We start from the raw sequence: 15,878 nt of genomic DNA, 5'->3' as shown, positions 1-15,878 counted from the left end.
CAAATTTTTTAAATTTAACATTTATTTATTTAATATTTTAAATAATTGAATGTCGCAAAATTTTTATTACTAAATTTCTGTATTAAAAAATTTCTTTTTAATAAAATAATTTTTTTTTTTAAGTAATTGAAAAAAAAGGAAAAAATATTTTTTTCTATAGGAAATAATGAAGCAAATATTTATTAAATTTTCTTTACTTAAAAATTCACCAGTCAAGACTAATTATTGCGACTAATTTATAACCATCTGTCGAGTAAAATATTCATAAACCTGATATAACCAACTTATAGATAAAACTTTTTGTATTTCAGTGATTAAGCTCCACCTTGGTCAGCTAAAGGAAAATTCCTTACTCCAAATTATTTATTACAAAATATTTCTATAAAATAAAAAAAAAAAAAAAACATATGTAATGTAATGAGTTTTGATTGTTCGTTCTAATAAGCAGATAAACGTTTTAGAGAATAAATGAGTATTTCAACGGTAATAACTGCAACCGTACGTTAAGATTAACGCGCGCGCGCGCGTGTGTGTGTGTGTGTGTGTGTGTGTGTGTGTGTGTGTGTGTGTAGAGGGAGAGAAAGATAGACAGATAGCGAACGAAGAGATTATGAAGCGATTCCGGTGTGAAAAGATAAATCTCTTTGGAGAGTAGTTGTGTAGTGTAATACTCCGGCGATGGGTGAGTGTAAACTTGTTCGCCGACGCCGGGCGTCCTGGCCACCCTCTTCTCCTAGCGGGAGTACATCATAAATTTTAGTGAGGTTGCGCGGCGGCACGTTTTAACGGCGTACACTAGTACAGCGAAGCATAGGTAGGTCGAATTGTGAGTGAGAGAGGAGCGCAAGTGGAGTTGAAGGAACGACGGAGCGAACTAAACCTCCGGATCGACTCATACGAGTTTAACGTTCAGTTTGAACCGAGCTTCGTGAGCTCTAGTGTCTGTTCAACGTCAAATTTGCTTGCACCCGTTTCGCTCCCCTCAACCCTCTGAGTAAGTTCCTCGTGTTTTTATCTATCTGATATTCAACTAACAATTATTTGCCCGCCAAATTTCATACGCGACATTCATCACAACTTTACTCATTTTTTTTTTTTAAATCTTGGATTTAAATTAGATTTTCCTATTTCTCCGATATTTTGTCGGAGCTCATCGACTTTTCGACTATCAATTTAATATTAAAGTACGCTTTCAAAGATTTTTTATTTATTTTTATATAATCAAAGTGAAATCAGATTTGCGGGATTGGAAAGTAAACTGTTTATCGGTATTCATTTGAATGCTTTTATTAGATTTATTATTTATGTATAGATATAAAAATTATTTTGATTCCAGAGAAAAAATCTTAAATGCCAAATGTCTTATCTAACTATTTGATTATCTTGAATTACGAAGTAAAACGCATAGATCTAGTGAAATTTATTTAATTTAAACTAAAAGCAATTTGGAGTTCTTTTTAGTTCTATATTTTTTTTTGTTCTTGAATCAAATTAATTTTCTTATTGATGTGATCAGTAAATTTAATTTGATTTTTTAAATTCTATATTTTATATGACCTCAAAGAGTAACCTCGTGGTACTTGGAGCGATGGCCAAATAAATCTAATGAACTATTAACCATTAGTAAAGGGATATTTATTAAGTAAAGCATTATATTGTTGTGTTGTCTCGTGTCTGTGTGCGAGAGCAATCGCGTCCGCTAACCAAGAAAATTAATTTCAATTATGTAGGATGATAAATAAAAATCCGTCGGGGATTTATTATTATTACAACAACAATTATTCATGGTTCCTCGTAATCAACATGAGTGACATATTCCACTTACTATTAAAGCATCTCTTCATTTTCATAATAGATTATTATCATTATTGTTTTTTTTTTTTTTTTTTTTTTTTTCAAAGAAGTAATTAATTTTAATTTTAAAAAAGTATTACTACATTAACAAAAATTTCACTTTTTATTATTTTTGATACAAAGTTTAATTTAACGAAACTAAAAAATATTTTTTAACGAATGAGTTTAATAAGCGAGTACTACGAGAGAATTGCCGTCGGAAAGTTTAATGAGATGTTTTTTTTTTTTTTTTTTTTTATTATTTATATTTGATGAGTAAATAATCTACATCATTACTCTTGTATAAATAATTAATAACTCAAGTCAGCACCCCAATGAAAATTTTTTTTCACGCCCTTGCGTCCAAAAAAGCACACAATCGATACACCATCAATCTTTCACAACTTTATTATAGATATTGATGAATTTAAGGATGATGACAGCATAAATAAAAATCTTGAGCTAAATGCTCGAGCTGTTGACAAAAAAAATTAAATTCATGAATAATTAAATAAAATAAATATTAAATGGTAAAGGGGAAAAAATAAATGTGGAATGTTATTTGTCTCGAGGTGTGGGCTATTAATAAACCGGTGTTTCCAATTGGAATAATTCGAGGGAAAAATTTCGACGACAAAGTAATACTTTATAGGCACATATATATATTAAAACATTGATTTTCAGCGAAAACCCTAGGCTTCTACGACACTAGTTCAATCACCTCAATGCTCTAGAATAAACGGCAAATACTTATTTAAAAGTAACTCTCAATTTATGTTTTAGACAATCTCTTGTGATAGATTTACGTTTATTATTCATAACTTGGTATTTATATTTCTAATCGATAACACTCTGGCCAGCTTTTTATCGGTCATTCTAGATTTAAAGACACACTTTGTCAGTTCCAAAAGATTTACCTTCGTGTAGTATAATATTATCTAACATAATGTAGGGTGTAGGGCATCTGTAGATAATGGATTAACTTTTTGGTCAAGAGAATTGGGATTTCAAATAAAATAAAACACAAGTGTAACGACTTTCTCTTAACTTACGTCGTTATTTATACGACCCTGGGCGTACGAATTGGTTCTCTAAGTATATTACATTGATTATTAATGTCACTGTCAAATTACAGACCTTGATTTCGGTCCTTAAATTTGAAAATAACGAAGTTAAATTTCATCTAAAAAAACGTTGATTGTTGATCAGACCAGTTATTCTTTTTATCTATCAATTTGATAAAAAAGTTTACTATTAAACTATTTTTACAAAAAATTTGTTTATAACAATTTTACTGCAATAATTTATTAATTAATAGAGTTAACAATGAATCAGAACAATGATACGATAATACGATGGGAGTCCAATGCATCCTATGTTGCCAATCAATCTCTTTGGATGATCTGCACCACTGTGCGTCACCATTAATGCTCGATTAATTAATCCATTCACTCCAAACAATACCTAGCAATATCAAAATGCTTATATAACAATGCTAAGAACAATAATTCCTCTGTAACACAAAGTGCCTCAAAATTTATCTACTTCGCTAAAGCTGACTCGTCGAAATAATTGCAATTAGTGTGATTGCTCGTCAAATTCTACAATCCATTTTTCTTTTTATTTATTTTCCTTTGCAACAAGAGATTTACTTGATTATTTCAAAATACTCTTGTTGTGTACATGCGGGAAATTTCAATCTAGCACTCTCACGTAAAAGTACTGTACACTTTTTACGGATTTTATTATTCTTCTTTATTCGATTGTCCGTTCAATACGATTAGTGCAAATTTGTTAAAAGTACTTGTAATTTAATAGTCTATTATTTTTTTTTTATTTTGTGTTAAGCTAAAAAGTCCATCGACTAGAAAATTTATTAAAATAAAATTTTATTTACATTTCAAATTTCTTCGCTGTATATCTAAAAAAAATAAATTATTTATCTAAAAATTGCGATAAATGTTAATGATTTAAATGAAATTTATTTTTAATATTATTGAATATTTAGCAATTGTAAATTGTAGCGACTGGGAATTAGACTTACAAAGTGACAATTATCATTGGAATAAATTTTTAGTAATGCTTCAGTTTGTAGATTTCGATCGGAACAGACAGATAAAGCGCAGAGCATTGAAATGAATGTCAGTTTATTGAAGTCTGATAGTGATTATTGATTATAAATTTTAACCGTTCAATAATAAATGGTTTGATAAAAAACTAAAATATCGGATGTCAGAGTGACATTTATACAATTACAAATTATACATAATAGAAAGTCAAGTGAACTTGAGATGATGAATCGACTAAACTCTTGAAACATTGGAAACTTTAACGACATGATTGTATTAGTTATGTGAAAAAATTATAAATTCCGACATTTGAAGATCATTTTTTTTTATAAATAAAGTTGAAAAATTAGTTTTATTATTAATTTCATTTTTACATTCATATTTTTTAAACAAATAATATGGCTTTATAATAAATTCATAAATATCAATTTCAATTTTTTTACAATAACATTTCATTTTTTATTTTTGATGCGTGGAATTTTTTGTAACAAATACTATTTTAAAAAATTAATAAAAGCTACAGCAATGCTGTAAAAATTTTTTTTCAACAATTTTGTAAGATAATTAAAAAATTTTTATGATTATTTAATTATTAAATTAAATTTGTTTTAAAATATGAGAATAAAAATTTTTTTTTTTTGTATATTTTATAAATTATTTGACTTTCCTAATTTATAACTCAAATCATTCTCCCATATTAAATGCAAATAATTAAAATCTAAAACTTGCATAATTTTAAAATACGTAAAATGGAATTTACCCTAATGTAGTTTAATTAAAATAATTAGTCCCAGGTAGAAGACAATAATTGTTAAAATAATAAAGTTGAAGTATGTTGTTTTAAATAATTAGATGAATAAACTTTGCAGTATGCTACTATCTGTATGTATACATAATATACATAATGTACATAGCGAATGAATAAATGGTACAGAGACAATGTATGCAAAGATCCGCACTTGTACGACATATATTTTAAAAAATAAAAGCTTGCTCAGAAAAGTTAGCAATTAAAATAACAGTGTGGTTTGTAGATGCTTTTAATTTATCTTCTTAGAATTAATCAACGTCAGTATCATTATCATTATATTATAAAGTAGTTTTTATTATATTATAAAACATTTATTTTGTAACATAATTTCAATCTCAGTAATTTCGTGAGGCAAGTTGTTTTATTTTTCAAAATATTTCAAATGTACAGTTGTTACAATTTTATTCTACTGTAAATATATTCAGTACATTGGATTTTTCCAACTTTTAGTGTGGTTTTTTTTATTACTTCCTGATATTAATGTCTTTTTTAGTAATATTTTCTATTTTTATATTTCTCGTAATTTTTATTTCTTTCAATACTTTTGATCTTCTACAATATCCTGGAGACTCGAAAGGATACGATTATCAATACACGATATCAAATCATATATCTATACAATCTGTATGTTTTCTACGAACGTGAGTATTCGTAGTCAAATTAGATTTCGCTTCACCACGTCCGTTCTCATAAATAAAAAAAAAAACTTTACATTAAAAAAAAATGTTCACTTGATTTCTACAAATTCATTTTATCAGTGGATTTTTCCAATAAATAATACTGTCAGAAAAATTTGCCATTGTAGTGCAGGTCAACAGTCAGTGTGCGGTTACATTTTAATTAATGAAAACCTAAAGCAAAAAATAAAAATAAATTCTCTTGAAACAGTCTAATGACGCGGTGACACTCATTGGGAGAAACTGGAGATGCGATAAAATGATACCTTATATCCTTTTGTTCCAGTATCTTTTATCGCCGCCATTCTTTCTCACCTAAAACCTTTTATTTGAGCTATTAAAAGAAATATCTGTATTGTATTCCATGTACTTAATATTTTCATCACTTGTAACAGCTCTTTTACCAGATCAGTTATTATGGAACAATATTAAAATGCTTCTATTGCCATTGTACATAAAGAAATAGGTGTCTTATTGAACAGATGGTTGGTTAATATTTTCATTTATAACTTTTAGTCAAGAATTCGGATTTAAGTCAAAGACTTTTTGTCACACAAGCTGACATTAAAATTGAATTGCTTTTAAGCCGAGATTATATTTAGATTTATTTAGAGTATGTAGGAGTAAAATCACAAAGTTAATATCGTAATTTTTATTCAAAATTAAACTTAAAACAAAAATTATCTAAAATTTTTAAATTACCTCATAAATTTTATATCGCGTCAGAAATGCCATCAGGGTGTATAAAAAATTTTTTTTCTTTAAACCAGTTGAAAATTTATATTATGTATAAATCTGCGACAAAAATAAAAAAAATTAAAGAAAAGTATAGAAGTAATCATTTAGTAATAAAATGAAAAATTTAAGTATTTAATAGTTAGTCAATTTTTTGATAAATAAAAAATTTTGTTTCTATTTAAATCTACATTAAATAAATTTGACATCAATTAAATATAAATTAAAAAAAAAAAATTGAGAATCTTTCAAAAATGTCAATCAAAATAAAATCTTCTTCGCGAAACCTAAAAAAACTGTATTTACTTCAACTGCAGATTTATATTTAGTTAAAACTTCAATCGCTGCCGAGAGTGCGAATTGAAAATGCTCTCAGAGTTTACTTTCAATTTTTTTCAGTGCATGTTGTGCATCCACCGATGTAGCCGGACTGATACTACAGTCGGAATTTGTTTATATTGAAACACCCGTCGAAGGAGTAGAAGATTGCATTTTATTGAATCTTTTTGCAATAAAATTTTATTGCGGTCATGAATGAGTTTCTTTTGAGAATTTTATTAAGTAGCCCATTTCAAGACCTAAATTTTTGAGTATGAACAAATTTTTTTATTTTTATACGGATTAAAAAGTAATTAAAGTATAATAATAACGATAGCAAATTATGGCATAAGAACTAAAGTTTTATTTTCATTTTTATGATTCATTCTGGGATTTTATTATAGAGTTTAAGATTACGAACGATCCTGAATCGTTTGATCGTCCCTAAGTTAGTAATTCTGATCAGATAAGAATAAAAGTATTTTCGAACAGGATCATTCGGCGAATAGAACTGCTACCTTTACCCTTAAGTAAAGCATTGATAAAATCAATGATTAGTCCCTTGAGAATAAAAAAAAAGTATTTTGCGATATTTGATGAACTTTTGTCCATCGAACACTAAAGAAAAAAAAAAAAAAAGATCTTTGATTAGAATGATCTTTAAAATATTATTTAGCTGATTAAATTCTACCAATCATCAATTTTTCAATGCTTGTAAATAATTTTTTCTGAATTTGATCGATCTAGTTTTCTTGAGAAAAATTTTCATTCACTGAAAAAAAAAAAAAAAAAAATTCTTATTCAAAAAAAATTTTATTTTAGTTGATTCAAGCTAATGCTATTCTTCACAACACTTTGCTAGGTTCGTGAATTTTTATCTCAAGTTAATTTTTTATCAGTGAATATTTAAAAATAAGAATAAATTTAATTCGATAGTCTTGATGATATTTCTCATCACTTAAAATTGAGAAGAAATATAACGATAAAGAATGTGAAAGAGAAGTGTAAAAAGTCAAGTCGCTCAGAAAATTCTATTGTATTGAAAAAATACCCAAATACCGAGCGGAGCAACCAAAACAAAGCACAATACAGAGAAAATGAAGCGAAACATAGTTATATAAATAAAACATGTGTACAAATATATGAATATCATTTTTGCTCTGCTACAAAACAAACAAAACTCCAAGGCCACTATCCTTCAGTTCGTTCCTTTGAGAAACTAAACGCGGGACCTTGCTATTGTCATTCGTATTCAAATACTCACTATGCAATGGGTAAATATAGATAAAGATAAAGGTCATATATATGTATATGAATATGATCGAGTATATATGAACAGGGAAGTTGAGTAGCAGAAATTAAAGTTAAGAAACAAGTGACTTAGTACATTATGACCTGGTTTGAACAGTACTTTTACGAGGATTTTACTTTTTAAGTTAAGATATAAACTCGACTATTTTTAATGAATTTTAGTCTTATATATTTACATATTCATAGTTGAGTTAAAATATTAACTGGAGTGAAAATCTTTTCAATTTAATACTGAATAAAAGTCGCCGTAAAATTAAATTATTCATTGAAAAGAAAAGTGTAACCTTGATTGAGAGGTAGGAAAATTAAAAATAATTTTAATTAAATAATTGTAAGGAGAGATGAGATTAAAGTAAAGGTAGTGGATTAACTAGATTAATTTCATTTAGAAACGACTATTGTATTGAATTATTGTGAAGAAAGAAATAATTTGAATTACATTATTGATAAATATTAAATAAATTTTTTTTTTAGATTTGTTTTTGTGAGAGGTGCAGGATTTCCCGTATAACTTTACTCCAAAAAATCTATTTGAAAAAGGCTAAATAAATATTTCCCATTATCTGATTATCAGAGCAGTTTATTTACGAAACTAATGATCGAGTTGCGTGTGCTGCCTTTCTGACTTAATCAGCCTTCAAGAATCTTACAACGCTCGATAAAGATTTCTGGCAAATTGGGCTAAGACCAATACCAAGACGGTAGTCTTACTAATCTATGATATACCACGCATCTCCGACTACAGAATACTTAACTCTATGTTGAAGAATAGAAAACATCAGATTGTTTCTCGTGATTGTGCTGAAATATTACGGCATCGTTGGCTTGTAACTTAACGATAATTTTGCTAAATATCTGATTACGATTTCGATAACTGTCGATTCATTCTTTAATACGCTCGAAAACGTTTTTTTGAGAAAAAAATTTTTTTTATGTTCTTATATACCCAAAGTTTCAGAAATTTTATCACTCTAATTATTTTCAATGTCAATCATTGAAACTAATGATATTTTTAAAGATATGTTTATTTCGATATTACACCCGTCGAGGCCTTTCATTTGAGTACCCAAGTGAATTTTTCATATTTTTTTTTTAATATACAATATTTGTGAAATATAAAAAAATTAATGTGGGTACTCGAATGAAAGGTCTCAATATTCCAAAAATGTCCCAAGCGTGAACATCAAAACGTGACACAATAAAGGACATTTTTGGGACATCTTATAAATAATCGGAAATTTTAAAATAATGCATTCGAGGCACTTTTTCATAGATTTTAAATATTTTTAAATATTTTTTGATGTCCTTCAAATTTTATGTAGAATATTTTTTAAATAATTTAAGAATATAACTTGGATAATTTTTGCTCAATTTTAAAATATATTTTAAAATATTTCACAAATATTATCTATACAAAATACATGATAAATTCACATTAGTAATTAAAATAAAAGGCTATTCTAATGTTATAATCATCGAGACTCATTTAAGATTCCAATCAAATATTTGTTTAAATGAGTAATATTTAAAAATCACTTATTAATTGTTAATAAATAAACAAATCCTTCGATCGGTGTTGATCGATGTAATTTACTAAGTATCGAAGTATACTCATGTTTAAAATATTTTCACACAAATAACATAATTTTTTTTTTATACTTACTTGTTAGACATGTGATTCAGTATTCATGAAAATTATAACTTTAATGTTTAAATAATTTCTTACTGGGGTGAAAAAAGTTGGAATTTTTTTTCTTTTTACTACTTAATTCTTACCTCTATTTTTTTAATGAATAAATGTATGAAGAAATAACTGGGTAGTTTTATCATGTTTAGATTTCCAGCGCAGCCAGTACAGTCCAGCCGGATAGCTTAACAGGATGTCGGAAGAGCAAAAGTCCAGCTATAAGTTAATTTACTTCAATGCCCGAGGAAGAGCCGAGCACATCCGTTACATTTTTGCACACGCCGGTGTGGATTACATCGATGAACGAGTCCCCAAGGAGCGCTGGCCTGAAGTTAAGAGATGTAAGTTCAAGGCTTTTTGATAATGATGATAATACTTAATCCTAAATAAATAAAAAAACAAACACAATCTGACGCCTTTAATTTCATGCTTGTACAAACCTCTAACAGATCCACCCGCGTCACTCTGGAAACTGGAAAGTGAATGAAACTTTTTTTTATTCAAGCAACATAAAAATTGTTGAACTTATGAACAAGTGAACAAGTAAAGCAAAAACTGTTAGCACGAGTTTGAGAAGCTAAACTTTCTTTTACTGAGTTTTAAATATTTTTCTATCAAATATGGAGATTGATTTTTTTTTTTTTTATTTTTTAAAGCTCATGAAACTTGATCTTTCTATTTAAATTTAAAATCAGTTAAATTTCATTTAAAAGTAAATAGAAAAATTTGTTATGTAAATTTTTTAGTTAAATTCTTTTCAGGTTTTCTATTGTGGTTTTCTTTTTATTCTTTATTATAATTCTTTGTAAGAATTTCAAAAAGTTGAATGATGGATAATATGTAATTTGCGTTACAAAATAACGAGTCTTTAATGTTATTTTTATTTTCTCGATTTTTATATCGGGTTACAAATGCCAAAAGGGTTTTTTCAAATTATAAACCCTTCTGGTTTTGCAGAGTTGACAGTGGTATAAGAAAAGAAAATTTTTTTGCTCCAATCATTCTATAGGGATGTTAGAATGAAAAATGTCCTAAATAAATAAGAAATAATAACAGAAGTTCAAAGTATTCAATTTTTAAAGCAGTAAGTTAGAAAATGTAAATATAAAATCTTTTTATACACTTTTTTGATTCTAAACATTTTTTTCTTAGAGCTAAAAAAATGTTTTTTTTTTATTTTTCCCACAGATTTTAATGTTACACACATTTTCACTTTGACTTTGTACAATCAAAAGGACGTATCATATGAGATACATTCTTTTAGCATTAGTAACGCGATATACTTTACATTATAAATTAACGAATCTTTAATGTCGAAATTATTTTTATTAACTTTATTTTATATTTTTTGCGTAATTCTCTATAAATACAAAAAATATTGAAAATAATCAGTGATCGAGTATTTCAAATATTTTTCCGTTTTTCTGATAGAGACCATGTCAACATGAATTTTTCTGTTAAGAAATTTTTCATTCAAGTTGTGTGTAGTTGAACGGAAATTAATGTTTTATAATTTAAACCAAGAAAATATTTCCCTTTAGCAAACCAATTTTTTTTTCCTTCTTGTTCATGCTTTGCTTTATCTTGTTTTATTTTTCCATACTTTTTTGTTTGGTAAATTTTTTTTGCTTGATAAAAAATATTATTTCTCTATAAAAAAAATACGAAAAAAATGATTTCATTGAAAAAAATAAAATTTTTAAGACTTCAATGATTCCAAAGCTATAAAGTACGATGGGGAGCGAAAAAAAAATATTATAAACTTTGAAAATAAATATTTAAAATTGTGCGTCGAATAAAAAAGGTAATTGGCCTTGTATTAATCCATGAAATTTTATTTTCGCCAGTTTTTTTCCATACCAAAAAAATTCACGAGATTATCTAGCTAAAAATGATCAGTGAACTTAAAATAATGGGTCGCTTAGAATTTAAACATAAAATTAAAAGGAGGAAGAAATAAAAGTGTATTATATATGATAAGTAATATTGTGGATTTATTAGCAATGCCGTACGGAATGCTGCCGGTGCTGGAGATTGACGGAAAACCAATAGCCCAAAGCAATGCAGTGGGAAGATTTCTCGCACGTAAATACGGACTTGCAGGTCAAAATGAGTGGGAGTCAATGCTTTGCGATGTACTCGTTGATACTCTTGGGGATCTTAAGTTGGGTAATTAGCCTAAAATCAATATACCAGTTTAGAAACACTACCCTGAAAATGTTCTATTTAACAGAAATCTCATCATTTTTCGCCAATACGCTTTACACTTTATCGTTAATATCAACTTTTTTTTTTTTTTTTTTTTTTTTTTTTTTTTTTTTAAGCGAAATATTTGCCAAGGAATTGTTTCAAGGGTGAGATACAGACTGGTGGGATTAAAAACCCACGCAAATGCTTTATAAATCTCTCGGCTTTTTTTATTAGCATCATATTAATTATTGTGACGTCAACGTCAATTTTTAACACCAAGCTTACACGGTAGAATAATTTTAAGCATATTTGACTTAAAAAATAATTTTTTACCTCTCATAATATATATTTTGACCCAGTTTTGTCTAAATTATTTGCGAGGATGGGAATATGATGGAAGTGTTTTGTGTTTGGGATATTTTTGTCGGGATATTTTGGTCAAGGATGTATTGACCGATCATTTAAAGTGTCAATTATACATGTCTTACCATCTTAAAAACATTAAACATAAAATCGATATTTTATTATCATCTAAAGTTATTAATTTTTGTTAGTATTTTTTTTTTTTAATTAAAAAATAATAGAATGTAAAAAAAAATTATCAATCAATAGTTCGTTTATTGATGCTAAAAAAATTTCTTTTTATCAATTTCAGTAAAAATATTTGAGAAAAAGAAATTGAAATAAAAAATGATTTTTGTTAATATTATTTTTATACAATTGCATGATAAATAAAAAAAATTAATCAAAAATCCATTTATTAACTCAAATAAAAATTTTTTTTAAATCAATTTTATACTTCAAATATTCGGGAAACAATAAAGTTGAAAAAATTTTGTCTGACTTTTCAAAATTTATTTTTTATAGCAAAATAATTAATGATTTGTCATGATTATCTGACTGATAATTAAAAAAATTTTAGTCAACATAATATTGCACTATCCATGACCAAAATTGTTGAATAAAATCCTCTTTGCATTAAATCAGCTTCATATTTTATTTCTGAATATTACTTCACCTCATAATAAACTTCATTTTGGATTGTATTACTACATTCAATCAGTCGTATCGAAGTTTAAATTTAATAACATATTTTGAATATTTTACTAGCTTTTATAAAAGTTTTAAACAGTCGTTTGAATTTTGAATGAAATTTCCTAATTCCACGTTAAAACTTTGTTCAATATAATATAAAATGAAAAGTTTACTTTTAAAAGCGTATTGGCGAAAGGGATCATTTGAGTTGTAAATTAAACGAGTATTCTTTAAAATTTTACCCTAGATAATTTATGTGAATAATTTTACTTATAATATTTCGAAATTATTTTATCCTTTAATAGTCTTGATAAAGTTTTTTATCACTATCATTTTTTTTTCAAACGAGAAAAAAAATTTTTTTTTTGTCGAGTGATCATAAATTTCAGAATATTTCAATAAAATTTTAGTCTTGTAGAAAAAATTAAAAAATTATATAAATACTCACAAATATTATTCAACAGTTATATTTCAGTACAGAACGGAAGAAGATCCTCTAAAAAAAGAAGAGAAGAAGGTCAAGCTCCTTAAAGAAACAATACCCTTCTATCTTAACAAGTTTGAGCAAACAATCGCTGAGAATGGTGGATTTGCCGTCGGCTCAGTAGTAAGTCAAACAAAGTAATTAATAAAAATAAAAAAAAATGAAAAACTAACAACACATATATCTGAATCAAAGGTTGATATTGTTGTTGATCAAAATACACTATATGGTCTAGTATAATAATTAATCAATACTAGCTAATCTGTGCAAACATTTCCAACCACAATACAAAAAAAAATAAACGCCTTTGAAAAATAAAATATATTACGTGACTGCCGTGACTTGTGAACTATAAATAAATAAAATTTTGCTTTATTAAATAATAACTTTTGTTAAATTACACGGTACTTTCTTAAATATCGACGTTTTTAAAGATATAAGCTCATTCCGATGTAACACTCATCAAAAGCTTTCATTTGAGTACCCACATGCATTTTTGATATATTTTTCATATATACTATATATATATACAAAATATATGAAAAATTGATGTGGGTACTCAAATGAAAGGTCTCGATGAGTGTAATATCGGGGTGGGTTTATATCTTCAAAAATGTCAATAGTTCACAAGATACAAGGTCATTTCTTAATTATGTGTCTAGAAATATTTTCGAATGCAGCCTAAATACTTATAATAAATTGACTATCAGTAAGAATGATATGAAACCTTGAAAAGGCACAAATTCAAATCAAGATCTTTCCAATGACACAAAATTTTACTGAAAAAACCGATTTTATCACATGACTATCCTGGACACAAAATTTTTCTTATTTTCTTAATAATATACATGATAATGTAATAGTAATGAAACATTTCAGACAACATGGGCAGACTTTGTTTTGGCAGTGGCTCTCGAGAATTTCGAGCAAATTTTTGGTGTAGCTGCCCTAGATAACTATCCAGGACTTCGTGGATTAAAACAACGAGTTCACGAGATTCCAGCGATCGTTGAGTGGCTTGCGAAACGGCCGCTAACTGATTTTTAAAGCAAACGCTTAACTCGTCTTAATCAGCGAATACTGACAACTCCCAACAAAACTAAACTCAACTTTATATTTAATTAATTAACGAGTCAATAATATTCCAAAGAGCCAAGTCTTGTATTTATTTTTGTTTACCACCTACAATCTACTTGGCTTGCGCCCATTTATTTTTATTGAATTCATTATATCATGATATACGTACAAATTGCTACATATATACGTACTTACAATCTAAAATACAATTAGTAAAATTTAATTATTTGTTATTTATTTATTTATAAAATAAAAGGATTTATTTTTTTGTTACTCATTTTTTGGGTCATGTAGTACTAGGGTGACTCTTATTTGGGAAAAATAATGACCAGCCCTACATCGTACGACTTGTGAAATTAATATATATATATAGAAATAAAATTTACGATCTTTAATAGTATAGAGGAATTTTGAGTAAAATAAAAAACTAATTTGAAATTTAGACAATTTTTTTTTATAGCTGATGTAATCTTATAAATTTGAAACATAATGTGGATTTGAGTTAAGTACGCAATTACCTGCCCCTATTTTGCCGTCAGATTTTATTAATCAAATGATTTAAGACCACGCGGAAAAAATTAATGTTATAAATATTTTTATAAATTGCAAGTTTGATCAATTAAAATTATAAATCAATTTTTTTTGCTGTTATTAATTTTATAAATTTTCTAAAACTAAAATTTTAATTTTAATTTTAACATTTGTTATAATAAAATAATTTTATCACGTCAAAAACTAAATTTTATGTGAAAATGAAGGATATAATATAAGAATGCAATTAACGTTACAAGATAAAGCACTTTGTGAAACTAGGGCATTAAAATGAAGTTTTATTTTTCATGTTATAGAGTCTAAATAGATGAATAATTTATATTGTCTTCATTTAAGAGAAAAAACGTTAAATAAATTTTTTTTTCGTAAAAAAAAAATTTCCCATAAAATCATACTCCGTTTTTTTTTTTTTAATTTTTTTTTGTACCCGGGTTCCTCTATATTGCAAAAGTATAAATAGTATATATTTGGCATGTATATGTTTGAGTGTATAGATGTTACTATTATTGATGTTGATATGTGTACGTTGCATTGTTAAAATAAATATAATAATTGACAATTAAAAGGGTAATAAGTATATTAAATAATCAATAACGTAATTATGATTAAGTTTTAATCGGAATATTCAAAGAATTTATATATATTAAATGTACTTCTCAATTAAAAAGTTTGCAAATTATAAATATAAAATTGAATTCAATTATTTATTGTCGATTTATATAATTATTAATTATAATTGTGATTATGCGATGAAAGCGATAAAATATATTAAAAAGTCAATCACTGTCATGTAACTGTTGCAAGAATTTCGATGTTAAATGTATTTATTGTTCGTTAAGTTTCATATTAATAATAATTAATATTCTTATTATTAAAAATAGTAGTTGACTCTAGAGGAAGAAATAAATGTCAATGAATCATATCATAACTGTTGTATACGATTACACCAAACAAAAACAATAAATGTTATTGTAATGTTCCAATTCGCTTGAAAACAAAGTATGGTAATATATAATAAATAATAATATTTATTCTAAAAAATCTGAGTATTTATTGTAAATTCAATTTTCAATGCATTTAATTTAAATAAACATTTCTT

The 15,878-nt window shown here is 26.5% G+C and overlaps 1 protein-coding gene across 3 annotated transcripts; it reads left to right on the top strand.

Moving 5' to 3' along the window:
• Positions 1-795: 795 nt before the first annotated feature.
• Positions 796-15,820, top strand: LOC141530869 (glutathione S-transferase-like). 3 transcript variants are annotated; one of them, XM_074248242.1, is made up of 6 exons: positions 7,814-8,050; positions 8,229-8,455; positions 9,591-9,782; positions 11,443-11,610; positions 13,131-13,273; positions 14,030-15,820. In XM_074248242.1, the coding sequence occupies exons 3-6, from the start codon at positions 9,635-9,637 to the stop codon at positions 14,195-14,197; spliced, it is 627 nt and encodes a 208-aa protein (XP_074104343.1). In that variant the 5' UTR covers positions 7,814-8,050; positions 8,229-8,455; positions 9,591-9,634; the 3' UTR covers positions 14,198-15,820. The 3 variants fall into 3 exon arrangements, with proteins under 3 accessions (XP_074104342.1, XP_074104343.1, XP_074104341.1); XM_074248241.1 differs by lacking the exons at positions 7,814-8,050; positions 8,229-8,455 and adding an exon at positions 796-994; XM_074248240.1 differs by lacking the exon at positions 8,229-8,455.
• Positions 15,821-15,878: the final 58 nt, after the last annotated feature.

Source organism: Cotesia typhae, unplaced genomic scaffold (genome assembly GCF_013202065.1).
Source record: "Cotesia typhae breed Kobodo isofemale line unplaced genomic scaffold, CoteBio_Ctyphae contig_5, whole genome shotgun sequence".
NCBI lineage: Eukaryota > Metazoa > Arthropoda > Insecta > Hymenoptera > Braconidae > Cotesia > Cotesia typhae.
The sequence above is the reverse complement of the archived record's forward strand: the minus strand, read 5'-3'. Positions and strand labels throughout refer to the sequence as shown.

Bases quoted from the DNA above. Each gene is read 5' to 3' on its own strand.
- LOC141530869 (XM_074248241.1), top strand. From the start codon at position 9,635: ATGTCGGAAGAGCAAAAGTCCAGCTATAAGTTAATTTACTTCAATGCC. The intron at 9,783-11,442 runs GTAAGTTCAAGG...TGGATTTATTAG, and splicing joins CTGGCCTGAAGTTAAGAGAT to CAATGCCGTACGGAATGCTG. The intron at 11,611-13,130 runs GTAATTAGCCTA...ATTATTCAACAG, and splicing joins TCTTGGGGATCTTAAGTTGG to TTATATTTCAGTACAGAACG.